General features: G+C 42.8%; 1 protein-coding gene across 4 annotated transcripts in view; it reads right to left on the bottom strand.

The window, feature by feature from the left end:
- The window catches only part of RBM26 (RNA binding motif protein 26), a 100,430-nt gene that overhangs the window by 56,537 nt on the left and 16,383 nt on the right, over positions 1–27,510 (bottom strand). For all 4 annotated transcript variants that reach the window (XR_012900594.2, XM_075918836.2, XM_075918835.2 and 1 more), the window contains exons 2-12: positions 27,018–27,136; positions 19,604–19,740; positions 18,361–18,449; positions 17,249–17,466; positions 14,026–14,286; positions 10,218–10,457; positions 8,501–8,641; positions 7,966–8,106; positions 6,736–6,847; positions 5,962–6,121; positions 551–715 (exon numbers count right to left, since the gene is read on the bottom strand). Coding sequence is in view for 3 of the 4 variants with exons in the window: in XM_075918836.2 (XP_075774951.1) it covers positions 551–715; positions 5,962–6,121; positions 6,736–6,847; positions 7,966–8,106; positions 8,501–8,641; positions 10,218–10,457; positions 14,026–14,286; positions 17,249–17,466; positions 18,361–18,449; positions 19,604–19,740; positions 27,018–27,136 (1,783 nt within the window). In the remaining variant the exon portion in view is untranslated. The remainder of the gene's footprint in view (positions 1–550; positions 716–5,961; positions 6,122–6,735; positions 6,848–7,965; positions 8,107–8,500; positions 8,642–10,217; positions 10,458–14,025; positions 14,287–17,248; positions 17,467–18,360; positions 18,450–19,603; positions 19,741–27,017; positions 27,137–27,510) is intronic.

Here is a 27,510-nt window from a genome sequence, read left to right as displayed (position 1 = left end):
TCTCCTTGCAAAGGAGAGGCACATTCCTGTGTTTCTACAGGAGCACCTCTGTACAGAAGTATATTCCACTACACTTTCCTACAGGAGTGAGTGCAAACATCAGGAAAGGAAGCAGGAAAAACATGAGATTTTGGGAGTGTAAAGAAGAACAGAGATACTCTCCATAAAAATGAGATGCATACAAGAAAAAGACTATGCCAGCTAAAAAGAATTAAGTCATTTAGCAGAGCAGACACTAGTTTAAATACCTGTTTTATCTCAGAAGAACAGAAATTACACGGATTGAAATATTCCACAGGTTACACAACAACACCTATGTAAGACCACCATGTGAGCCTTATTTTGTATTTTGCTAATCAGCTCTTGAACCTCATGCTTGAGATCCAAGAGCAAAGCTCTATTATATAACTTCTGAATTAAAATCAATTATGCCTAATATTAGTTATTGTTCTTTCAAAATATGTCTCCTCTATTTTCCAATATTTTAATTACAAAGACAAATTTTAACAAAATTAGATGATATTCTAATAAACAGACTAAACCTCTTTACCTTCTGCATAGTAGATGGCATTTGCGGAACACTGCCCTCTCGATGCCAATAGACTTTAATAAAGCGATTATTTAATACTGCTTCTGTGCTTGATATAGCTTTCTTTGCTTCTTCGTGTGTGGCGAACTGGATAAGGGCACCTTCTGGATCACCATGATAGGCAACCTAAGATTTTATATAGAAAAGTCCAACTTAGAACACAGCAGCTCCTATAAATCATAGTGAAACTGGCATGTCACTATCACAATTAAGCCATTATTTTCAGGAGCTCAAAAACTTCCAACTGAAATTCACTATGGATTAGGTATTTGGTGTTCATGACTTTAGCCTGAATTTATTTATAATAAACAGTGTAGACATTAGTTTGGCTGTTTTTAAATTGGGAGACAAAGAAAATTTGGTAATATGAGATCACTTATAAACGTTTAAATTGAAACAGAACAGTTTTTAAACAGAAACCTTTACATACACAAATAATCCTTACTAAAGATCAGTGCAAGCATAATAGCATGAGGTTCATATACATCAGCTTTCTGATTTAACATGATTTCAGTATATATATTTTTATGCAAGGAAAATAAGCCTGTTTTCTTTTCAGTCAGTTAGAAATATATGTTAAGCAATCAAGCCAATGAGAAATGTTATTAGTATCTTCCTATGGTATTATTAAAATTTCACCACCATCACACCTCCCAAGATTTTCATTTATTTATTTTGCATTTTCAATTTAAAATATCCCAAGTTTCGGCAGCATATATAGCTCAGTAATGCCCAAGATACATTAGATTGCAATATAAAAGTAAATAAACATCAGTCACAGTAAACATACACATTTAGAAGAGTGAGTAGAATGTACACAGTCACTTAGAAAAAATTCTGTCTCTTCCAAATAGCGGAGAGAAATTACTCAATAGTCCCTCTTCTGGAATAATACAGTTTATTCAGTGGCAGCATCATAACTATGGTTATAATCAGGGATGTGAACAGATAACCAGGTAAGCATTATCCTTACTGCCTGCAGCAGTAACTTCCTGTGACAGTAGCCCCAAGGCCAGGGCCCTACTGCTGACAGAAGCAGCAGCCCCAGCTCGAGACCAGGGATCCCACTTAGTTGTTTAAATGGCTAACCTAAGGGTACTCAACTTTAGAAGCCCCAAGGGCCACAATGATACTCACAGCACATGCTGAGGGCCACAAATTAAGTGTGGTTGTATATACATGAAATAGTTTCTTTCACACTGACGGGCATGAATATACAGATTAAACCTTAAGCCACGGTGCCAGACCCAAACCTGGCCAGTGTGAATCAGTCAGCCCCTCTCAGTCTCTGCTTACAAAGCCAAGCAGCCAGCACTTCCCACAATGCCCCGGCATTCCCAGCACCTCCTCCCTGAGGGCTAGAAATGCCGACACCTTGTACTAGTCTGTGCCAGCCAGCCCGTCCGCTTGCATCTTTCAATGTTCACTCCACCTGGGAGATGCCTCGCCATTATGGAGCGTATTCCCAGAGGCGGCCATGTTCAAAGGATCCCACCCGCGGACCACGTGGAAACCCAAACCATAATGCGGCCCACAAACAAATGGACCACGTATTGAGTAGTCCTGGGCTGACCTAACATTTAACTAATCAAATGGGATTTTACATGTATGGGTATAATAAGAAAACTGCGTGGAAAACTATATTGGCGAATTAAAACGTTATGCATAGGCCAATTTTAACAAAATGAATTGCTTTGAAATCTGCTTTTTCCAGCACAATGATGTAAATGTCAAAGTGTGCATTAACCATAAGTATAATTTATACATACTATAGTAAACTTCTGATAATCCGGCACCTTTAGGACCCAGAGGTGCCGGATTATCAGATATGCTGGACTATCAGAAGGGGGGGCTATGAGGGATCTGGGGTGGGGTGAGGAGCATGGGGGGGGGGGAGGGGCACTGCGGGACCAACCCAGCAGCACCCCAGCTGCTCTGCCCCAGGCGTCCCCAAGTCAGCCGCGGCTGAAACTGACCAGCGGTTGACTCCAGGAAGTCCGGGGCAGAGCAGCTGGGGTGCTCTGGCCCGGGCTTCCCAGAGTCAGCCGTTGGTCAGTTTCAGCAGTCGCTGACTTGGGGAAGTCTGGGGCAGAGCAGCTCCAATTGTCCGGCTGCCTGGAGCACTTCCAGGTGGTGCCAGACTATCAGGAGTGCTGGACCACTGGATGCCGGACAACTGGAGTTTTACTGTATACAGGAAAAGGAAAGATGGAATCCTTGTAATGGAGAGTGGGAGAATCTTTGTAATTCATGCTCCTGAGAAACCTGAGGAGTTGTGAAAGTTTCCAGAGGCCAATGGTAGGTAACGATATACAGAAGAGCTTCTAAGCACCAAATGGCAAGGAAAAGTGTAGGGACCCAGCAACTATTCAGAGCTCCTACATAATGCAAGCCAAGGAAACATGGAGCTATTGCAGAAGTTCTGAACTCTGTTCCACACCAATATTTTGAAGGCCACAAGGAAATTAAAAGATACACATTTCATGTCAAAAAGCAACTTTATCTGAAACTTGAAATAAATGTACACATAGTAAAGACGGTATAAAATATTCAACAAAAGTGAGGGAAGATTGCTAAATGGTCAAACACCCTAATATTTCACAGTTTTAAATAAATGCACAAAAAGTATAATCACCGGGAAGGCTGAGGGGATTATGGAAAATTCTATACCCAGTCACTACAGGAATTATGTGGAAAAAGTATCTTTACCTGGTGTCATGTCTGACTAGAAGACGATCATTCTGATTTTAATGCTTAGTTATAAATGCATTTTGAACAACTTAAAGAATAAAAGCCAAAGACTTCAAAAGTAACATGGGCACCTAGAAGTACTTTTGTTTATTCACCGTGTTAAATCAATCACACTACTTGCTTAAACTATGGGACCTTTTATATATAGGATTTAAGGAACACAGTTCAGATAAAGTCAGCAGAGTTTATTGTATATATACTAAGGTTGGAGAGGGCAGACTGGGCTGTCTGCCTCATAGGAGAAAGATGGTTGCAGAATGTTTTCTATATAGTACCAGTATACATGAAGATACTGTATTTTGTGGTCTTTTGTTCACAATGTGAAGTTGGGGCAAAGAAAAGTTGGTACATGGAAAAATTTGCCAACACAAGTTAACTTTAGGATGGTCTGTGTACTACACATGGAATATGCAGTGAAACATAACAGAGGGCAGCAATCAGCATCTCCCATCTGTTTTTTGAGACTGGGTTCTAGAGCAGACAGAACTGATATTTCACATGTATATTTATAAACAGTAATGTATGTGACTGTACTTTAATAATCACACATCAACACTCAATTGTTCACATTTTCTATTTTTAAATATGCTTGGTCAAAAAGTCTAACAGTCCTCTGTCTATGTGCCAATGTCAAGAAACAACCATACTTTAATTATGGACATTTATCTGTTTCTAGTTGAGAAATCCAGGACTTGTATACTTTCTGCTTATCTGGAAAAATTGTGGAAGGTTAGGAAAACAGCACTATTGTAACAGCACTATATTATGTACTTCAACAGTTAAGGAGGGAAAGGAACATTAGGTCTCACTGGTTTTTAAGAGTTTTAAATTATTTATCTCAAGTGACAGAAAATATCTGCAGGTCTTACTTAAAATATAAACCTCTGGAGCTTTCATTTTAAAGACTCAGGAATCTATCATTTTAAAAAAAGGAATCGCTTTTTACGCCTTAATCATAAAGCAGCAAAAAAGAGCACAACTGTACTATCTTCTTATTTGTGGATTTCTTTAATATCAAGAAGTTATCCAGAACACTTCGTGGCTCTTACCCAGGCCTGGGCAAAATATGGCCCACCAAGCTGCCGGATCCAGCCACGCATCTGGCCACTGCACGGCTCTGTTTGAACAGCTGAGAGCCCAGGGAAGGGGGCAAGGCTTCACACACTGACTCTGCCCTTAGCACAATCCCACTGGCCCATTTCCAGCCAATGGGAGTTGCATGCTGTCAACAGGCAGCTTGCAATGCACCATCCCTCCTCCCCTCAGGCTCGTAGTTCTTCAAAGACCACATGGCCCCTGAAGCCAATGTGAGGCAGGCAAGCAGTCTGCTTGAAAATGCTGCTGTCCAGGAATCAATCAGGTAAATCTCCTGACCAGAGCCTGCCTGGCATACCAAACCTCTGCCCCCATATCCCCTCCCAAATACTGCACCCCCACTCCATTCCTCTGCCCCACAATCCACAGGTCACAATACACTCTCCTGTCCTAAGTCACAACCCAAACCTTCTGCCTGTCTCCTCCACCCATATTAGGGATGAAAATGATTAGATAACTAGAGACTTAACTAGTCGCTTTGTCCCCACCCTTGCTACCTCTATCAGAGAGTAGGTCTAGACTAAATGCCTCTGTCGCCAGAGGCATGTAGATTAGGCTACCAGACATAGTAAAATGAAGCGGCGATTTAAATAATCACCGCTTCATTTAAATTTACATGGCTGCCGCGCTGAGCCGACAAACTGCTGATCAGCTGTTTGTCCACTCAGCACGGTAGTCTGGATGCGTGGAAGGCGACATCAAAGGTATTTGTCGACCCCCCAGGTAAACCTCGTCCAGACTATCACGCTGAGCCAACAAACAGCTGATCAGCTGTTTGTTGGCTCAGCACAGCAGCCATGTAAATTTAAATGAAGCTGTGATTATTTAAATCGCCGCTTCATTTTACTATGTCTGGTAGCCTAATCTACATGCCCCTGGCGACAGAGGCATGTAGTCTAGACGTACCCAGAGAGAGGAAGCAAAGGGGAGGGAAAGGGGGGAAAGAAGAGCAGGAGCCAGTGCCAGAGGGGGGGATTGGGGAGGGGGGCGGACTTAAAAGCCAGTTGCTCCCAGCACCATCTCTGTGGGGGAGGGGAGGAGGGGGCACAGCGCGGAACTGGCAGTGCTTCTGCCTTTGAAATGTAGCAAGAACCGTCCGTGCTCTTGCCACATTTCAAAGGCAGAGGCACCCTTATCGACTAATCAAATAGTCAATGCAAACTCAACTGCCTATTTGATTAGTTGATTAATCTAAATTTAACATCCGCAACCCATATCCCCTCCTAGATCCTGCACCCCAACCTACAACCCCTTCTGGCCCAGGTCACAACCCAAACCCCACAACCCCATCCTACATCTCAGTTCCGTCCCAGGTCACAACCCCATCTTGCCCCAGGTCACAACCCAAAACCCCTACACTCCAGTGACCCGGGACAGAGAAAACTGCCTCTTTCACACAATATCCACCCCAGACCCGCACCTCCTCAATTAATATCAGGAAGAGTGCAGCCCTTAACCACTGCCCAAATTCTTGGGAGTACCCCTCCCTCCCCATCAAAAATTATTGCCCACCTCCTTGCTCTTACCTGTAAATTGACTAAGTTGCCAAATTTGCTGAAGTGCTCGTTAAGTTTGCTGATATTGTTAAGTTCTGTAGGAACTTTCCTCAACTCAAGCTTTGTATTCTCATTTCCAAACTGCACCTTCTTCTGGAAACCTGGACTGTTCGTTCTGTTAAAGTTTTGCCTGAAATAAAATTAAAAATCAATTCAGACACCAGTTTAAATATATTTTATAGAATTTTAAGCAATAAGTTATTTAAAAGAACTAGCCTTGAATATTTTGCATCTAGTCAATTCAAATTTTTTATTGTATTTCTCTCCCAAGTCTGTAAAATTAAAATCCTGCCTGATTGAAGAAAAATCTGACGCTAATACACTCCTGACATTAAACAGCTGTTTTTGTGAGGAAAAGGTGGTAGATTGGATAAAATTGCATACTGATAAGTTTTCAATGTTTATCTGCCCTAATACTCAAGTCAAAACAATATGTATGGATTAGATTGCATATGTAAAAAAGAGAAGCCCACTTGGCAGGTAACTTTTCAGAACCTCTCAACTTAATCTAACCTTTTAAAAGGCCAGTTATTCTTAAAAGGAAATAAAATTAAAACTCATCCCAAGTTATTACACTTTAAGATAGCTGACCCTCTGCATCACTCATTCAAGCATAAAGGCTCTTAGCTACTAAGTACATCGTAACCTCAGAGACACAAACATTTTAACCAATTCATTTCACAGTAGGAAACAACAGCTCCCTGAAATTCCAGTAGTGCCATTAAACTGATGGTGAGTACTCACTTGTCAAACCACGCCTTCTTTATAGGAACTGCTCCATCACCTGCGCCAATTGATCTTTTCCTGGACTCAGAATCCACCACTATCCTCATACTACTTTTATTAGGAGGTTTTTCTGTATACAAATGGGAGTCAATATTAATTTTTTATTTATATTTCCTGTGAATTTTGTTGTAGTAAGGCTTGTTGTTCATAGCTGTTAACTGACTTTAGCCTGAGATTACAAAGATGCCTTCAGATTTTTGAAATATCAACTTCTGTATGTGTTCAAACCCAAGGTATCAACTAGTCCAGCATTCTACTTAATTCCCATATTGTCAGTTAAAGAATATTCTGCCTATACAGAAAGTTTCCTCCTATCCTCAGTTTATCAATGTATCTTAAAGAACATAAGCTCATTTCTATTGCCTCTATTAGAGAAATGTTTATACAAAGGCTAAGTGCAACAGACAGCATCTGTATTGAACCTAGCCTGATCACAACATTCTGTACCCTGCTCTGATCCTGCCACTATGTTTGTAGGAGCCTTTAGTAGTTGATGAGATATCACATGCTTGGACCAAGGGCTAATGGCAGATAGGGCACTACTGAGCACAAAAAACTAGCCTCTCATTATGAAGGGATCTTGTGACTATGGAAGAGGATCTACACTGGGAAATTCCACCCCAAATATACATACCTAAATTTGGACTGTGTCCATCACCTCCGAGTCTTAGTATTTACTTGTCTTATTGGACTGTAACTTCTTTAAGGCCAGGATTGTGCATTCCTATATGCAGGCAGGTTCATAGTGATTTGCCAGTTTTGTTATTAAATGGCAGAAAATTCCCTGAATTTGTCTCAAGATGTATTAAGTGACCATTTACAACAATCAAAAATGTGAAATCTCGACAGTATTGTAAAAGATTTCAGTGTATTGCTTTTCTTGAACCTGCAAAATAATGGGGAAGACTAAAGGTCCATTTAGCCCAGAAGCTTCCCTTTGGACAATGGCCAATGCTAAGTGTCCCAGAGGAAATGAACAGAGCAGGTAGTCATCTAGTGATCCATTCACTGTTGCTCATCTCCAACTTTAGGCAAACAGAAGTGAGGGACTCATTTTAGTAGAATCACAGAAAGAGTTTTATAATGTTGATAAGATTTCTAACATCGTAACTCTTGTTAGTTACCACAATTTATATTATCATTAATGCAATAACACCAAGACCATGAATAAGAAAATGTTTAACATACCTCTGGGGGGCAAATCCATATCACCTGATGTAAGTCCTATCAAATTAGGCCTTTGGGCATGCACTCTGTGCCTGTACATGGGCCTTGAAGTGTTTGTTATACTTGGAGCTTCAGGATTATAGGCATCTGTGTCATATGTTTCTGATAATAGACAAAGAAACTGTTAAGTTAAAATTACTTGCAGATACAAAAATCCAAGTTCTCAATAGCTTAATGTTAGTGAAGATTAAGATGAGAAATGGCACTCTAGTGAATACCCAAGCCAAGTTTTAGTAAAATGAATTTTAATTTTTTTTCCCCATCCCGATATTCTGAGTGCAAAGTTTCAGGACAGAGTTAATATTCTGAAAGCAGGATTTCAAACATGTGCCACAATGTGACCTTAAGAGTTAAGAACCTACTCTTCCCCCAAAAAATGTAACATCTGAGCACTATCACAAAACTGCATTAACCAATATTTTTCTATTTTGCAAAAACTGAATATAATAAATGCAGAAAGTTGTATGTGATTGGGTGCAAAGGGTCAGTAATGCACCTGTTGCGAAGAGAGAAGGTGGAGCAGGAGGTGGCTGATGATGAATACCAGTTGTAACAACAGTGGGAACGGAACTGGTTGCTGAGTTTGGGGGAGCATCCATGCCAGCAGGTTGTAAAGGTGGAAGCGGAGGGGGTGGTCCTGTCAAACCATAAACAAAAATACTGCATTAATGTTTTTATCTACTTGACAGTGGATATAGCTGTCCCACAGGCACCTATTACATGTACAAAAGAAATATGTTTGAAAGAAGTGATTACAAATAAGTCAAACATTCTACTGAATTGCAGTTAGTAACCTTAAATGCTGTATCTGATATCTGTCCAAACAATTTTTACTAGTCGTATTTTACGTTCCATACAGTCTACAGAAGCTTTATTTTACTGAATCTGTAATATCTAACTTGTCTTTTTTTTTCTTTTATACAACATAATGTTAGGAAAATTAAATACATGAACAGTGGGTGGACAATGAATGTTTGATCTTATGAACACTTGCAGACACACAAAATTTGGAAGTTTAATAAACTATTCACATGGTTTTCTCTGGTAGGTGGATTCCAATAGTTTACGTGCCAGTAACAAATGGTTTTAACATGATGTTGGCCCACCCATCCATTTTTAGTATTAAAAATTGAGTCTGGCAAAAGACACTCATCAATAACGTTATCTTTGGAAAAAGGGGAATAGTAATATTATCATTAACAATAACATCAACAATTTGAAATTGATGTATTTTAACAGTGTGAAATAGGTTGAGCTATTAACTGTTCTTGAATAGTTCCCCAAGATTACTGTGATTTGTACCTCGATGTGTTTTTCCCCTTACTCAATAACAGAGGGAAAGTTACAAAACCAACATTATGCTAAAAGGTGAGTATTCAAAGTTGCCTAAATGGATTGGACACCCAATTCCTACTAATATTACTAAGAAAAAGGCATCTAAATCCTAGGCAGCTTTGAAAATCTCAGCCAAAGCACGTACAAATGCACAAGATTTTTTTTTAATCCCCTCACCCATTCTATAATATTGGGTATCCCTAGTAAGGATGATAGAGTTTAATCAATTAACCATTTAACCGTTAAGTTGATACTATTTGGTTAATGGCCTCAGTTAAACTCAGCCAGCTCCCCAGGAGGTAGCTTTCACTGCAGCAGGGCAGCAAAGCCTCCTCCTTGAGAACTGGTCCAGCAGGGGCTAGCAGCTCCACTCCCAGGGTTTCACTGCAGCATAAAGCTCAGCTGCAGGGCGTGCTGTACACGGAACCATGTAACTACTAAGTTTTTTAGCAGATACATGGTTATTATAACACATGATTTTTAACATCCCTAATAAAAATAGAAGCAACATTTCTCAGAGTTTAACTTCTGAATTTGCCTGTGTTCTTTTTAAACTTAGATAGTTCACATGAAGGGCTCCCAAAGTGCTTTGTGGAGTCTAGAAGTTCTCTCAGAAGCTGGATGCTTGAAGTATGGAGATCAGGTGTTTCAGAAACAGTATCATTATAGCCCTTGAAATTAAAACAGCTTGCCATGAAAAGAATCCATTTTACCCATATTAACACACATAAAGTACAGAGTTCACAGATTAAGATATGCAAATCAGAGTCCTAAAAGCATTAAAAAAACCCTTCTTAATGTCATTTATTCAATTCAATACTGAATACAATCAAAACAACATGAAGGTATTTTGCATCTTAAGAAAAATTATTTATTACCTGTAACAGGTGGAAGACTAGGTGGTAAAGGGCCTGGAGGAGGTACGGGAGGTCTAAGATTCACAGGTGGAGGACTTAAAATTGGTGGTGGGGGAGGGAGTCCAGGAGGAGGTGGTCCTTCAACAACAGGGGGCTGTGCTGGAAAAGGCAGAATGCCAGGCAGATTCACATCTTCTACAACTACTGGGTCACTTCCATGATCAAAAGGACACATGTCTCCTCTCATACAGAAACCCTTTTCTGAGAAATAAAAAAAAATTAAATGCTACTAGCAGTTTAACAGCTGAAGTATGATCTTTAATATACCAAATATTCTGCACATAATGCAGCAGTAAGAAAGTTAAAATCTTTCAACAATATACTTAAAAATTAGCATGTGAACATCTTGTCACTTAGCATGACTTCTATCCACTCAGTTTACAAACGGTCTATGTTTGAGAACAAGCACCAAAGTTTCTAAAGGAACCACCACCATAAAAGCTTAAGAGGTTCTTTCTCCACTTCTGTATCAATTTCTAACAAAGAGGAAAGACAGAAACCTGGATATTATGAAATAGTGTCAGGAACTAGGGATATTAGATATCAGGTAATGGAACAGTGGAGTAATCACATGAATTCTTATCAGTTGTTTGACTATTCTATAGTCCCAGGGTGCGAGGCCAGCAGCCACTGCAATCCAACCCCACTCCCGGGGAACCCCCTGCCACCCTGCACCATTGTATCTGTATCAGTGCCACGCAGGAGCTGGTCCACGAGGGGATCCAGTTTAAAAACCAGCTCCCCACGCAGACCAGCTACCTGCTGCCCCGAGCAGCTGCCTCTGATACAAAGGCAGCAGCCTGGGGAGAGGGTGGTCCTGCTTCGAGGGTAAGGAGGGGGAGAGAGGGAGGCAGTGAAGGAAGCTACTTCAACAGCAGCCCCTGTCCATGATAGAGGCAACAGTGCAGGGCGTGGGGGGAGGCAGCACCATGAAGCTGGTTCTCGGAGGAGCCAGCTTAAACAGCTCCTGCTCCCCACCTTGCTGCCTCTGATTCAGGGGCAGTAACGGGGGGTAGGGGAAATGCGTGTAATCAACAAAATTAACCGATAAACCTAGGCTTACAGGTTAATCATATAGCCAACCACATGCTAACATCCCTATCAGGAACAAGAAAGTATAATCATGGATTTTCTCCATGTAAAACCAGCAAGTTCAATGCAAACTTTATGATGTTTTTTCACTAAGTGCAGAAGAAGCTGGTACAGGTTAGGAATGTAAAATCCCATTTAGTTAACTGGTTAAGTTCAACAGCTTTACCAATTAAGCCAGGGCTGGAGAGCCCCTGCTGGCCACAGACAGGGGCTGCTCTGGTCAGGTTGGAGCGCCCCTGCCCGTAGTGCATTTGGGCTGGGCCCACTGTGGATGAGAGCTGCGCTGGACCCACCACGGACAGGAACTACTCCAGCAATATTTAACCAAAAGCATCAAAATACTTTTTTACAGTTTACTGACAGCTGACCTGAGGGTAGGGGGCAGGAGCAGGCTGGGGGTGCGGGTTCTCAGTGGAAGGGTTGAGTGAGTGGGCTGGGGGTGCGGGGTCTCAGCCAAGTGGGTGTGACACAGGCCTGGAGGTGAGAGGAGGGGGAGAGGTGCGTGGCTTCCTCCCTCCTTCCCTCGGAGCACTGGAGAGGTAGGAGGTCATGCGGGCTCCCACCCCCCGGCGAAGGGTGATGACTTTACTCTATTTTCCTATAGGAAACGTTTTTTTCATATAGAACAAGGGACATTATATACATGTAAGAGTACATAAAATAGTGTTTGGTATTTTTAAACAAGAAGGCACAACATACAATGAAAGCTTTTTTTTCTCCTTTGGTACAATGTTATTGAGTCTAGCAATATTCTCCATAAGAACTGTTGGAACAACTGCTCAACATAAGTAATATCTATGGGCAAAATAAAAGACTCAAGCTTTAAACTTCCATTTTTGCCATTAGCAGATAAGGGTGGAAAACAACACTGTGCCCAGCTTAATTTCAGGGAAACTGATAAAACAAACTAGAAAACTCAGGAATTAGGATTTCATTGTTTCACTAAAGAAGTTAGATTAGGAAGAAGAAATGTGTCTGGTAAAAAAGATAATAAGGGTGTTACAAGCAAGTTCAAAGAAGCAGAAAATCTACTCCAGGTGTTAAGGCCAGTATAACAGAACAATGTACAGTAAAACTCCGATGTTCCGGCATCTGATGGCCCGGCACTATCAAGAACCCGGAAGTGCTCCGGGCAGCCGGACCATTGGAGCTGCTCTGCCTCCAGCTTCCCAGATTCAGCTACTGCTAAAACTGACCAGCGGCTGAATCAGGAAAGCCGGGGGCAGAGCAGCTGGAGTGCTGCTAGGTAGGTCCCGTAGTGCTGCCCCTCGGGGCTGCGGACCCAACCCGGCAGCACCCCAGCTGTCCCCAATTCAACCACTGCTGAAACTGACCAGCAGCTGACTCCAGGAAGCCCGAGGCAGAGATGCTCTGCCCAGGGCTTCCTGGAATCAGCCCCTGATCAGTTTCAGCAGCAGCTGACTTGGGGACACCTGGGATAGAGCAGCTGGGGTGCTGCCGGGTTGCTCTGGCAGCGCCAAGGGTTGGCGCTACCAGACCAACCCGGCAGCACCCCAGCTGCTCTGCCCCAGGCATCCGCAAGAGCAGCTGGGGTGCTGCTGGGTTGGTCTCGCCACGCCAAGGGTCAACGCTACCGGACCAACCTGGCAGCACTCCAGCTGCTCTGTTGCAGGCGTCCCCAATTCAGCCGCTGCTGAAACTGACCAGCAGCGACTGTATCAGGGACGCGTGGGGCAGAGCCGGACTATCGGAAGGAGGAGATATGAGGGGCCTGGGGTGGCATCCCCCCTACCCCAGGCCCCTCATAGCCCCCCCTTCCGATAGTCCGGCAAATCTGATAATCCAGCACCCCCTGGGTCCTAAAGGTGCCCGATTATCGGAAGTTTACTGTAACCACTGAATTAAGTAGTAAGCATTACAACAGAGAATCAAGTCCAAGGAAAAGTATGAAGACTGAGATCCTAGTATCAGATTTTAAAATGGACAAAATACAGGAAGATTAAAATAACAATTACACTGTTATTTTCAGAAAATGATTGGGCTATTATCTGTTATATTGTCAGAAGACTGAAAAGCAATCCCTAGGGGACCACAAACAATGAGAAGAGAAAAAAATTAGGTTCCAGCAGTCATAACTTATTAAGACAATAACTTAGAAGTGAAAGTACACAAATTCATACACCTGCAAATATGGAAGTTGAGTAGAGAATCAATTTCTAGGGCCGCGGTCACACTAAAAAGATATACACGTATAGCTACACTGGCCAACTCCTAGTTCAGAAGCAGTTTAGAGTTACAAAAGCACTTTTTTACTAGGGTAACTGAATATACTCTAGGGCTTTTATCCATATAAAAACGTTGCAAAAAAACCCCACTCCTATATCAGACATTACTATAATCAGAAAGTTTTGAGTGGTAGAAAGTGAGAGAACCAAAGTAAAACTAAAGATCACCAACAATAAGTTCATGTAAAAGAACAATGCCACTTACGCGAAAGGGACAGAAACTATGATAAACCAAGCAACAAGGTTGCTTAAGTGATTAAAAAAGCTGTGTTTCACTTTTGGAATTTTGCTAAGGAAATAAAATTGAAAATGGGATGTAGGAGTCTTTGGAGTGAGTACTAAAAGAAAAAGGGAGTGGCAGCTTGGAAAGGCAAAATTACAGCAGTGATTGGCCATTATTGTTGCATATATGTTTAATTATCTGAACTTACCATCATAGTCTCTGCAGCGTTTCTTTGGCAGCGGGGGTCTTCCATATGAGTTGTGGTCCAACTGTTCTTCATGGAATTCTGACCAACTTTCAGTAGTGTTATTACCATGATGAGTAGGAGCAATTACTGTAATAGTGCTGCTCAGTGTAGGGACAGGGTAATGGCCAGATGAAATGTTTGTTACAGACGCAACTGGAGTATAGTTGTTTTCTAATGGATCTGTTCTATCCAAATCATATTTTGGCTTTCCCAAATCTCTTTCTGTAAATAATAAATAATAATAATAATAATAATAATAATATTCTTAGTGTGTTTTAGATATAGCATTATACTGAATGATGAGGATATACATCATTAAATGGAGAATTGAATTGTCCGTTGGAGTGGGAGTTTTGTGCGCAAATACTGTAAAGTAGAACTTCATGTAGAGTTTTATAATGCGTAGGACCCTACCAAATTTACAGACGATTTGGTCACTTTCACAGCTAGAGGATTTTTAAATTATTCAACTTTAGATGTTTAAATCAGAAATTTCAAGGTGTTCTAACTGTGAGGATCCTAACCCAAAATGGAATAATGGTAGGATTGCAAGTTGTTGTTAGGAAGATTCATAGGACTTCCACCCTCAATTGTGTACCACCGTCAGAGCCCAGATCTGAAGGCAGCAGTCACCAGCCTTCCTAAAGCTAGAGATTGTTCCCAGACATGGACGTTGGAACAAGCTGCTAGGAACACCTCATCTGAGGGCTTCTAGCTGCTAATCCCCTAAGGGATTAACACAGGGGCAGCAGGGTGGGAGCCCCCAATGCAGCGTCCCTAGTCCCAGCTGGAGCTGTGAAGGGACAGAAACCCTTAGACCAGAACACTGAACCTCAGCTGAGCTGCAGGGGAAGGAGGCAGAAGCCCCTAGCACAGGAGACCTGGGCTGGTGGGAGCTGCAAGCTGCATTGCTGCTGAGGCATGTGGCTTCCCCCTCTCTGGTGCTCTGGGGAGAGGTCACTCAACTGCCCAGCTCTGTCCCCTTTCCCCAGCCCATAATCCCCTATTAGATCCACATCGCCAGCCTGAGCATCCCTCCAGCAGCCACCACGTAGGAGGGGGCTGCCAGAATTTGAACTCAATCACACAACTCCTTTGCTGTCCGGGGCAGAGGAAGAGAGGCACGTGGGAGAGACGGGAAGGATTGGGTGGACGGAGGGGGATTTGTGGGAATCCAGGGGCTCTCGAGAGCTCGGGTGGTCGGAGGGGGGGGAAGGGGCAAGGGTATGTGGGAGCCATGAGACCTCTCAGGGGCTTGTGGGAGCATGCAGGAGCCACACAGCCTTGCGGGGGCTCAGGTGGAAGAAGGGGCATGCAGGCGCCATGGGGGCTAAAGTGGGGAGGAGGGGCGTGCAGGAGCCGTGGGTGCTCGGCGGGGGCACATGGGAGCTGCACAGTCTTGCCCCTCACCAGCACAGGGCAGGAGCCACGTGCCCTCTTCACTTGCAGCTAAAACCGCATGACCTCCTCCCTCCCAACCAGAGGAAGAGGCCTGGGTACCAAGGCCCTGGGTACCAGGTCAACCGCAGCCCCGGCTCAGCCCACCCCCCCAGAGGCAAAATAGCTGGGCCAGCCTTGGTCCCATCCAACCCCTCCCCCGGCAGTGGCTGGAGCGGGGAGAGCTGGTGTAGGCCAGGGCTACTATGCCTCGACATGGCCCTCCCTAGTGGCTGGAGGGGAGCCAGGACTGCCTAAGCCCGGAGAGGAGAGTTGGCGAGCATAGCAAACAGGGGGCACCACCCCCTAGTAATTACAAAATAAAATATAGAGGTTCCACTTCATAATCCTCAAATTTAGCTAGATGTGATTTAACCTTCCTATTCACAACCCTGTTTGTAAAATAATTTTGCTCTCCTTTATGGATGTTAAAAACAGTTATTTCAGTGGTTACACACGGGGGCAATGTAAGGGATGGACATTTCTGCAGGAGCTGGTATGTGCAGGGACCCATCAGTTAACCGTGTAAATGGTCACACTTTCACATCTCTGCTCTCCTTTAAATTTTAAGCTTTTCCCACTAAAACTGATACACACCAGTGTAGTACACATAAAATACACAGGAAAACTGAATAGAGCACTTGTATCACTTATGAATTAAACCTGAAGGGATCTGTGTAGCTTAAAAGCCTGTCTCTTTCACCAACAGAAGTTGGTCCAATAAAAGATATTGTCTCCAATATCCCTGAGTAAAATAGGTTAGCACAATAAGATTATGAAATACGACTGAGTACTGTGCTAAGGCAGCAACAAGAAAAATGAAAATTGCTCTTTTCAGTTCAATAGTGATTATATAAAAATGTATTATTTATAAAAATGAGGATGCATTTTCACAACTTGTTAAAGCAAATCCACAAGACAATCAACATAGGGATGTAAGCGACTAGTCAACTAATGGATAAGCAGGAGCTCATTAGTTAGCACTATCAACTAGTCACAACCCCCTATCTGTGGCTCTGCAATATTAAGAGACAGGGGAGCTGGTTCATGAAGACATCAGCACGGTCCCTATTCCGTGGGTCACAGGTCAGCCCACATAACCTGCCCCACTGCCGCTCTGCATTACAAGGGACAGCTGGCTCACCAGTCCCTTCAAATGCAAAGCAGCAGCAGGGGAGGTTATTCATGCTGACCTGACCCATGGGAGCAGGGACTGAGCTGGCATCTTCCCACCCCAGCTCACCTGTCCATTGTAATGCAGAGCGGCAGCAGGGGAGGTCATGCTGGGACCCACAAGCCAGACTGAGTGCTGTAATAGAGATCCTTATTGACTAAGCGAGTAGTCAATTAAAAAATATCTACTAACTACTCCATTAGGAAAATAACCACATTTTAACATCTTTAAATCAAAAGCACTTTCAAAACACAATGGCCAAAATTTCCAAACCTACGGCCTAAAAATTCAGTTTCTAAACCCATTTAATGAAAGTAACGTGAATGTCAAAGGCGCTGAGCACTTATAGTTCTCATTCACTTAAATTTGATATGTTGAAGTACACCAGAGCTCTGAAAAAAAAATCAGGATAGTTGTTGCCTCAAATAAGGATTCTGAAGCCTATCTCTAGGCATCCAGGTTTTAAAGTTTTGACCTACAGATCTGTAGATAAGTAAATTAAGTAAACAGCTGCTGTACTTTAAGATAAATATTGTTCTTCCATCAACCCATATTTTAAAGACCAACACCTACCTCTGCTTCGTGTTCTACTTCTGCTCCTGCTCCTGCTCCTGTCCCTATCCCGGTCCCGCAATCGCTCCTTACTCCAACTTCTGCTTCGACTCCTGCTGTAACTCCGACTCCGCCCTCTTCTTCTGTTGTACCTGTCTCTATATGAATCTCGTCTAGGGGGGTTCCGGTCATAATCTCTCTTGCGAGAACGTTCATCTTTTTTTCTTTCATCACGGCTTCTAAATATTTAGGGAGTTAATCATTATTTTAAAATAACATTTTGTAAAGCTAATTTAAATGCCAACTAAAACCTTGCAATGGTTATTAAAATCTCATCAAAATCACACACAAAGAAACAAAACATACTGGAAAAATTCCTAAATGCTTAGAAGAGGAAAATTAAATATTGAAATTTCCTGCACTGTAATGTAAAGCGTGTAATAAGTGCAGGTATTAAAAAGCCCATTTCCTACAGAATACTCACACATATCTGAAGTTGATGCTATATTTGTTATTGATTTTTGTACATTTCTGATTTATTTTGAATATATGCCTTTAACAGGATATTTAATGATCGGTCCCCTCCTTTCTTCCAAAAAGACTTGTTCAATCATCTATGTAATTTTTGTGTGTATAAAAGCCTGTTACCATATAAAGAAAATTAGGGGAAATACTGCTTTTGTGCCAGAACTTATTTTCTCAGTAGGTCATCTTCACCACAGTAACAGCATCACAACAACTGAAAAGTTGCTGAAGAGAATGTTAGTTCTACATTAAACAGAGTATACAGATTAAACGTCACAAAAAGATGGGATATATGTTGTAATATAACCATTTTAACACTCAAATCTGCTTTGTAAATATTGCTTAAATTGAGTCAAGATTATTTTTAGTTAATAAAAATTGAACATAGTTTGCACTGTTATTTGTAATCTGTACTTTTGTCAGGACTTCATATAAAATCCATAAGAGAGTTTGCTTCTCAAGTACTCTATTAACATTTAAAGATGCATATCACCGGAGAAAAATGAAATTTGATATATCACCACCCCAAAGGAAAAATCTTTCAAAATTTAAGTCAATATAAACTGGTTCTTGATATAAAGCAAGAATCAAACCAAGTTTACTATTACCTAGTTTCTCGGTAACGAGAGCTTGACTGAGGAGGGCTGTGATTTAATCTTCTAGAAAACTTTTTTTCTCTTTCTTCCTCTTTAATTATCTGGATTTTGAAATGTAAACATGAAATCAGAGATAAGCATAACACAAGCCTTTTTTTAAAACAGATAAATAGAATAAATGAATCTGAAATTCAGTTTTGGCTAAGTGAAGCGAGGCCTAAAACTCAATTCAATGACATCTGTCTGTAACATGCTAACTTATGAAGACTGTACCTGATCTATCCCAAAATTTAAGGGAATCTTCTAAGCAAACAGTAGGAAAATCCTATTACTTTGATGACAGCTGGAAACTTGAACACCGGAAAAGCCAGACTCCCACAATGGCTATTTTCATCCCCATTAGCTGAAATGGGCCCAGAAATAACATTACGCATCAGGACTGAGGTGGCTGGACAGGACTGGAGGCACACTGTTTGGGAAATACTATGGACTGCTTCAGATCGGAAACTTATATTTAACAAGTTTAAGAGATCTGCCCTTTGACTCTGTTCACACTACATCGAGCTCAAGAGTAGCTGTTACCTTCGCCCAGTCAAAACTGTTACAAAATGGGCGCTGGTCAAGAGGGAGAGAGAGCCAAAGTAGGCAGAAGTGCCAGAGGTTACAGTTAGGATTACTGGAAGGAGGAGTGGTAACTAGAGATAGATAAAAAATTTTTACAGAAATTTGCATATTTGGGTTGGATAATATATTTCACAAATTCACTTCAATTTTGCCAAATAGTTTCAGTCAGAAGATCATGAAAAAAATCTGGAAAACATTTTGACATTTTCTAAATAAGATGTTTCAATTTCTCTATTTGAAACAACTTTTCATTTTGAAACTGCCTTTAATTTTAATTTTTTTAAGTAAAATTGAAGTTCAAAACTGAAACATTTTGTTTCGTGTAAACCCACTTTTTTCCTCTCTCTCTCTCTTTTCAAAAACACTTTTTGATTTGCTGAAAGTTTTAAAAATTCATTTTCCAGTAGACCCAAATGGTGCAACTGCCTCCTTTACCTCCTCCCCCCCGCCCTTTGCAGCCCTGCCTGCAAAAACAAATGGGAACTGTCAAGAGGAAGTTTGTGACAAGAAATTGATAGAGAGAGGCTGCTTAGAGATCTAAATGAAATTTAGGATTAGTGGAAGAATCCTGTAAAATTGCTACAGGTTGAGAAACAGAGATTGTGTTGCAAAGTATGATTTAAATTCTTACCTCTTCCTTTTTAACGTCTTTTTCTTGATGTTGGAAAAATTCTACTTTTAGGCTTCCTGATGATGGCTGCTCGGGCGGAGGTAGATAGCTCTTGGTATTTACAGCATCAAAAAGTTTTTCAACAAATATCTGAGTCTCTAAAGAATAAGTAAACATACTCAAGTAACAAATCTTTGAAATTAAGAACTTGATATTTAATGCTTTTAGTTTTAACCAAAATATTCACTAAAATGTTTAATTATAACAAATTAACTCAATAAAAAGCAAAATGCTCTTTAAATCGATATACTGTCTAAATACCTGCAAAGTTTAAGGGAAAAACACAAAGACAACTAGAAGCCATGAATTAATTCCTCTAATAAATGGCTATTTAAACACACTGCAATCCATTTAGATATAATGAAACTCTGTCCCTTTGCTTACATTTACAAACCACTGAATACTGGTACTATGCTTTCACTGGCAATGAAAATAATGGATACTAATTAATGTTCAAAATATACAGCTCACCAGGAATTGTTTGATAATAGTGTAAACTACACTGCTGAAGTTACTTAACCTAAATGAAAATATTTTTATGTAGCAGACTGCTTTCCCCCTTTTATTTAATTGCTATAGTCATTAAAATTTAAATTACTTTAAAATACAGAACAATTCAGGCAGTGCAAACTTTGTATTTAAAGAGCAGTTTTGATAGGACCATATATGCACACTGTACTTCAAATAAGGTACTGTAAAACATTTACAGCTGAATTTTCATACCTGGGCATTTATTCTGACCCAAAGAGTTTAAAAAGTAGCACTTTAACACAACAGGTGTAAGAGCAGCAGAACAGATATAGCTAACAGGTATAAACAGGACTCAATGGAAGTTTATAACAGGAGTTTGGGGAATGGGGCATATGTAGTATTCTGTTTTTGTTTTGGTGTTTGTTCGGGTCTTTGATGGGTTTAATTTGCCCCTCTTGGCAGGAATTTAGGGTAAAAGGCTACAACAGGTACAGAGGCTGTGACTAAAACGAGGAATGAGACAATGAAGATGACTGGATATGGAAGCTGCAGAATGTACATGATCCTAGGGCAGGTACCTGAAATAAGCTTCATATGTATGAAGTGCTACTTGATAGAGCTGACGGAATTGAAGACTTGCCGTTTAGAGATGGAGGTAGGAAACTACTGTTGAGTTTCAAAGGGGTTTCAAGCAGATGATGAAGCAAAGGAAAGATAAGGATGAAGGGAAAAGTCAAGACCAACAGGTGAACACTGAAGAACTCAGAGAGGAAACTGCTGGGTGAGGAAAGTGATCAGTAGAAACATGAGACTACAAGAATGAAGGAGAAATAAAGCTCAGGAACAGGTTTGCTGAGCTAGATAATAAAAGAGGGGCACAGCAGACTGCAAATGAAGGAGGGAGGCCAAGGAACAAGAAAAGAAAGAGAAGTTACTCCATGCAGTAACGATGATTCTTTGACATGTGTCCGTCCCCCCCCCCCCCCCCCCAAGGGTGCTCCACTATTGGTGTCAGGCTCATCTCAATGTCATGGATTGGAGATTTCAGAACAGCGTCCAGTCAGAGATGCGCAGTGTTCCCACCTTTGAAGCTAGTCCATGCAGCCCAACTCCTCTGTTTCTTCTTTGATTCCCTCCAGGCAAGTTGTTAGCGCACAAAGAAACAGGTAGAAGGACGGGTAGTGTAGCACCGACGGGGACACAAATCTCAAAGAGCCATTGTTACTGCACGGATTGAGTAACTTCTCTTTCTTCTTCGAGTGATGTCCCCCTGGGTGATCCACTGATGGTGACTTTGTAGCAGTGCCCAGTTAGATGGCAGGTGGGCTTCTTCTAGCTGTTACCAGCTGTGCAGAGGATGGCTGTAGCTACTGCGGCATCTGTTGTTGAGCATGGTGGAATTGCATAGTGCTTCATGAACATGTGGTTAGACGACCATCTGGCTGCTAGACATATTTCTTGGAGTGATACGCCCGAGAAAGGCCTCTAACGTTGTTATGGCTCCGGTGGAATGAGCTTTGGGAGTCATCGGTAGTGCTCTATTCTGGAGTAACACGTGGTAATACACCATGTTATCAGTTTTGATATGCGCTGGGAAGAAAGTGGTTTTCCCTTGGATCTTTCAGCTATAAATATGATCAGTCTCGGAGGGTACGTCTAGACTAGTGTTTCCCAATTTTATTTGGCCGAGGAACCCTTTTCAGCTTTTCAGAATTTCAAGGAACCCCTAGGTTTGTCAAGCAAAAAAAAAGGGGGGGGAGGGACCCACAAATCCATGAAAATCACATTCCTTCCCCAAGCCCCCCCCCCTTCCTTGAGGCATCATCTGCTCTGTTCCTCTCCTCTCCATCACTTGCTATCCCCAGCCCTTATACACTCTCACTAGGTTGAGACAGGAGGTGTGGGGTGGGAATGAGGGATTTGGATGTGGGAAGGGGTGAGAAGTACAAGCTCTGGGAGGGAATTTGGATGCAGGAGAAGGGGATGTTGGCTTGGGGAGGGGGCTCCAGGCTCAGGAGTGTTGGGCTCAGGTGGAAGGTTGGGGTGCTGAGCAAGCCATGGGCTTGTGGATGTGAGGGTGCAGGAGTTTGGGCTGGATATGTGAGGGACTCAGGGCAAGAAGGTTCTGAGTATGACGGGCTCAGGACACAGATTTGGGGTCAGGTGGTGCAGGAGTGTTATGATGCTGCAGTGAGATGGGGGTTTGGCCCCAATTGGGGGCTTGTTGGCCAGGCTTCAGTTTTAAATAAAATATGTCAACCTCAAAAAGTTTTAGCATTGTCTCTATTTATGAGAAGGGTGACGAACCTGTTTTGAGTCAAGGGTCAGTGACCCACAGAAAAGTCTGTTGGGGCCACACAAGTGAGATGCAAAAAAAACCCCAATAACCCTCCAAAGATCCCCAAGCCTCACTAATGTGGTCCCAAATGTGCTGGTGGGAGCAGGGGACAGAGTTCTCATGTATGAAATCAGGGCTTCTTGCGCAAGAACTATGATGCTCCTGCTCAGGAATAAGCCCTTTTGTGCAACTGTTCTTGCGCAAGAGGCCAGTGTAGACAGGCAACATGAATTTCTTGCACAAAAAAGCCCTCTGGCTAAAATGGCCATCCGCACATCCTCGGGCAAGAGAGCATCCACACTGCCATAGATGCTCTTGTGCAAAAGCACAGCTCGCACATGGCAGTGTGGACGTGTTCTTGCACAAGAACTCTTGTGCAAGATGTTCTTGCGCAAGAAACCGCCAGTGTAGACATAGCCTAAGAGTTTCCTCACATGAGCAAAATGAATTTTGTGTTGTGCACCAGTACTGAGTTCATGTGGCTTGTTTGGATGTGCCACTGTGGCACCCAAGTTATTAATAAATATCTCATAAACCTCTACCTTTTCCCTCTGCTGCCATGTCTCCTCCCCTTGTTCCATCAGCTCCCCTGGTGCCTGCTGCCTCCCAACTCCTCACCCTCCTCTGCTGTCCTGACTCCTGCCCTTCTCACAGCCCTCAGCCCTCCTGCAACCTGCACCCCCTCCACCAGCCCTTCTCTCCTCCCTGTTCCCACTCCGATCATGTGAGCTACCCCTCTTCATCCCCTCTTCTAACACCTCCCTCTACACACCTGCCCTTCGTCTCTCCTCTGGTGCTGGTCCCTCCCCTGCAGGTGTCTGCCCTTCTGCTTCACCTCAGAATCCCTTGGCACTTGCACCTTCTCTTACTCCTGCACCCTCCTGTTGCCTCCCCCTTCCCTCACTGCCCTACCTCCTTTGCCCTCTTTTCCCTGATGCCCACCCTCTCATTACCCTCTGCCCCCGTTCCCCTCATGCCTCTGTGCCCTCACACATGACTTGCTCCATCCCGGCCTCCCTCATGCCCACCCCTTCTTTCAAGCCTTCTCCCAGCATCTCCCCGTCCCCTCTCTAGCCCCCGATGCCTTTACCCTCTCCCCATCACCCTGCTCCCCTCCCACTGACACCTCCCCTCCTGCCTTCTTCCTCATTGTCTGGCATTTGTTTCTCTTCTACCCTGTCCCTTTGGTGCCTTCCCCTCTCCTCCCCCTCCGCACAAGCACCTTCCTCTCCTAGCCCTTCCCCTTCCCCTACCTTCTGCCTTCCACTTTGTGGAGCTGGAGTCTGCACTCCGTCCCCGGACTCCGAACCCGCAACTCAGCCATACAGCGCAAAGCAGCGCCCAGCAGTTTTAAAATCCCAGGCCCTTACATTATGTCACTCCCGGGCATCTCCCCGCCTACCGGCTTGAGCACGCCGTGCAGGGCAGCAGCAGTCAGCAAGGGGAAGCTCAGTGAAGGTTGCGCATGGTGGGATCAGTCACAGGGGAGAGATGCTCTGGGACCGGGGTGGGAGGACCGAGGCTCGCTCTAGTTCCAAATATTGGTGGAGCATGGGCACCACGAGCCCATACAACTCGCTGCCCACGCCTCTGCTGGCTAGCCAGTTCTTTGTCTTTCAGAGGAGGCGGGGGAGTGCCAGCTCCTCGTGGAACCCCTAGCTTTGCTTCGCGGAACCACAGGGTTCCCCGGAGCACCAATTGGGAAACACTGATATAGAGGCAGCAAGGGACTAATGTACAGTCTGATGGGGACTAATTTGGCTATGACAAATCAGGAAAGATCTTGGAGTTATCGTGGACAGTTCTCTGAAAACTTCCTCATGTAGGGATAACATATTAAAGTATTAAAAATGATTCCCCCAAGTGGAAGTCACTCCGCATAATTTGTTCCCCACAACTTAAAATCTAAGTAGCATAAGTTTGTTAAGTAGAAGAAGCATGTAAGTGTTTAGATTTATTATTATTTGTTAAGATTGTTAAATGTTTAGATTTATAATTATTGCCCCTCTAGAATATAATTTGTTAGGAATGTAATATTAGCTCATAACTAAAAACTGTTAAATATAATACTATGTAGCCAGAAACAGCTCCCCTCTCTGTGTCCCAGGGCATGCTCAAGCTTTTGCAAGGGGCTGCTTGAAATTGACATTGCAGTGATACATTGTAACAATGCATTGTCAAGCCACTAACTCTGCTCTGGGAGCCAAGCCCTGTAATTGACTAAGGGCCTTGTTACATAATTGACGCTATTTCTCTTCAAAGCATTGTGAAGCAATTAACCTTAATGGTAAAGTGAAACATTGTAACTATAACAGTAACTAACTCAGCACTCAGAGAGAGAATGTTTTAAGAAATGCCACCCAGAAACTTGTGACTTTATGTAACTACAAATCTTGTATATGTACAGTTATTATTATACAAAATACTGTATGTGAAACATTAATTAGGGAATGTATGTAAGAGAGAGAGTGCTTGGACGATGAATCAATGGTTTTGAGAGGTGCCAGCCTGAGAATACAGCAACAAAGGACTGAAGAAGGCATCAGGTGCCAGTGCAACCAAAAGGTGTCAAGTGGAGAAAACCAAGTACTGGAGGTCCACCCTATGAGATCTCTGACAGCCACCCTGGACATCAGCATGATGCAGCAATTAGCATAGACTGGCATAGGAAGAAATTCCTATAAGAACTGGACTAAAAGACTATGGAGTCAGAGTCCAAGGTTCTGCTGCCAGTCCACCAGGGGCTTCAGATGCGCATCTGATCAGGACTTCGCTCCCCACTACCATCACTTGTGTACAGAATACCTAGCCAGTATTCTGTCACAAGCAACTTCCAGGCTGGTAACTATAACAAATACACAGAACCTGAATGAATGGATGAATGATTGAATGAATGCTCATATATATAAGTGTATAAGGGTTAAGTAGTGATAGGAATAAGTAGCTAAACAACGTTGTTTGCTTCTATCTTTTCTTTATTCTTATCTTTACAATAAATGTGGCTTTTTGCCTTATCCCCCTCATAAGATCCTGCTTGCATTTATTGGTACAACACACACAGTGTGGAGCGGCGGTCAAAAAGGCAAATAGGATGCTAGGAATTATTAAGAAAGGAATAGAAAATAAGACACAGAATATCTTACTGCCCCTGTATAAAACTATGGTACGCCCACATCTGGAATACTGTGTACAGATGTGGTCTCCTCATCTCAAAAAAGGTATTTTGGCCTTGGAAAGGGTTCAGAAAAGGTTAACTAAAATGATTAGGGGTTTGGAACGGGTCCCATATGAGGAGAGGTTAAAGCAACTGGGACTTTTCACTTTAGAAAAGAGGAGACTGAGGGGGGATATGATAGAGGTCTATAAATCATGAGTGGTGTGGAGAGGGCGGATAAAGAAAAGTTATGTAGTAGATCCTATAATAGAAGAAATAGAGGACACCAAATGAAATTAATGGGTAGCAGGTTTAAAACTAATAAAAGAAAGTTCTTCTTCACACAGCGTGTAGTCAACCTGTGGAACTCCTTGCCAGAGGAGGCTGTGAAGGCTAGGACTATAATAGAGTTTAAAGAGAAGCTAGATAATTTCATGAAGGTTAGGTCCATAAAAGGCCAGGGGATAAAATGGTGTCCTTGGCCTCTGTTGGTCAGAGGCTGGAGAGGGATGGCAGGAGACAAATCGCTTGATCATTGTCTTCGGTCCACCCTCTCTGGGGCACCTGGTGCTGGCCACTGTCGGCAGACAGGATACTGGGCTAGATGGACCTTTGGTCTGACCCAGTATGGCCATTCTTATGTTCTATGAATCTGGACTCTGTGCGGTGCTGCCCCTTTGAAACACCACTACAACATTATCGGCATCGGCGCCATTTGAGCCCTGGGGAATCTGGGTCAGACTGGCCTGTAAGAGAAGGGCTGGGATTTGTCTGGTGTTTTGTTGGTACCAGAGGCTAAAGCCATGCCAGGGACAGCGACGGTGCCAGCTGCACCGCTGGTGCCGGCAGTGCCTTTGCTAATTCAGGGTCCTTGGTAGGTCCCCTTTTAGATGGCTGGGAAGCTGACCTCACAGGCTGTTTAGAGTGCGTCTTAGAGCCTGTTAATGAGGAGGCTCGCGCTTTTTGAATGCCTGAGGTGCCTGGTTCATCTCCCTTCCTAATTCATGACAGGAGGGAATGGGCTGGTGAGGCCTTTGGTTTTTAGTGCGCCTTTTGCCATGAGGGGCTTGTAAGATTCCCCTGAGGGGAGGTCACCTCCGAGCCTTTATTGCCCCCACCCCATCCCACCCCACCATGCGGCTGGGGGTCTAAGGCTTTGTCAAAAGCCAGCATGTGGATTCTAAGCTTCCTATCTTTGCGAGCTCTCGCTGTCAGGCTGCAACACTGAATGCATTTTTGTGACATGAATCTCTCCTAGGCAGCATAGGCACTCACTATGGCCAGAGGCATATTGCTGTTTTATGGTTAGATTTTATAAATTATTTTCTTTATGCATCTGCATTAATTGCACTTAACAAAAGCTCGTAAGATAAATAACAGGCGAGCCCATGAACATTAATAAGACCTCTTACCCTTTTGAAGAAATACATCCAGCTGATCAACACATAATGCCTTCAGCTCTTTCTCACTTTTATCCTTCTTTACCAATGCAAGAACGTATTTAGCTAGGGCTGATGGATCTGCATCACATCTGCAAATAAATGACCAAAATATAGAATTCAGTAATGACAAACTCAACATTTCCCAAACATAGCACAATGTACATACATGGGACCCAATTATTCTGCTATTAAAGTCAATAAATTCACAGCCATAAGAAATGTATCACAGACTCTGAAATCTGGTGTTATATGTACTTTTACCCTGTAGTGTACAGATTCCACAGGGGAAACCAGCATTTTCCAAACTAAGAGTCCTGACCCAAAAGGGAGTTGTTAATGGATTATAAGGTTATCATGAGAAGTGGTGTCATGGCTTTATCAAGTGTTTGTTACATATGACAGTCTTGTGAATACCTAGCCAAAGAGATTCAATAAAAGAGGTGAGAATATAATATTTCTAATA

The sequence above is a fragment of the Pelodiscus sinensis genome, chromosome 1, assembly GCF_052426305.1.
Source record: "Pelodiscus sinensis isolate ZL-2025 chromosome 1, ASM5242630v1, whole genome shotgun sequence".
NCBI classification, from domain to species: domain Eukaryota; kingdom Metazoa; phylum Chordata; order Testudines; family Trionychidae; genus Pelodiscus; species Pelodiscus sinensis.
Note: the sequence above shows the minus strand (reverse complement) of the source record. Positions and strands in the feature narration are given on the sequence as shown.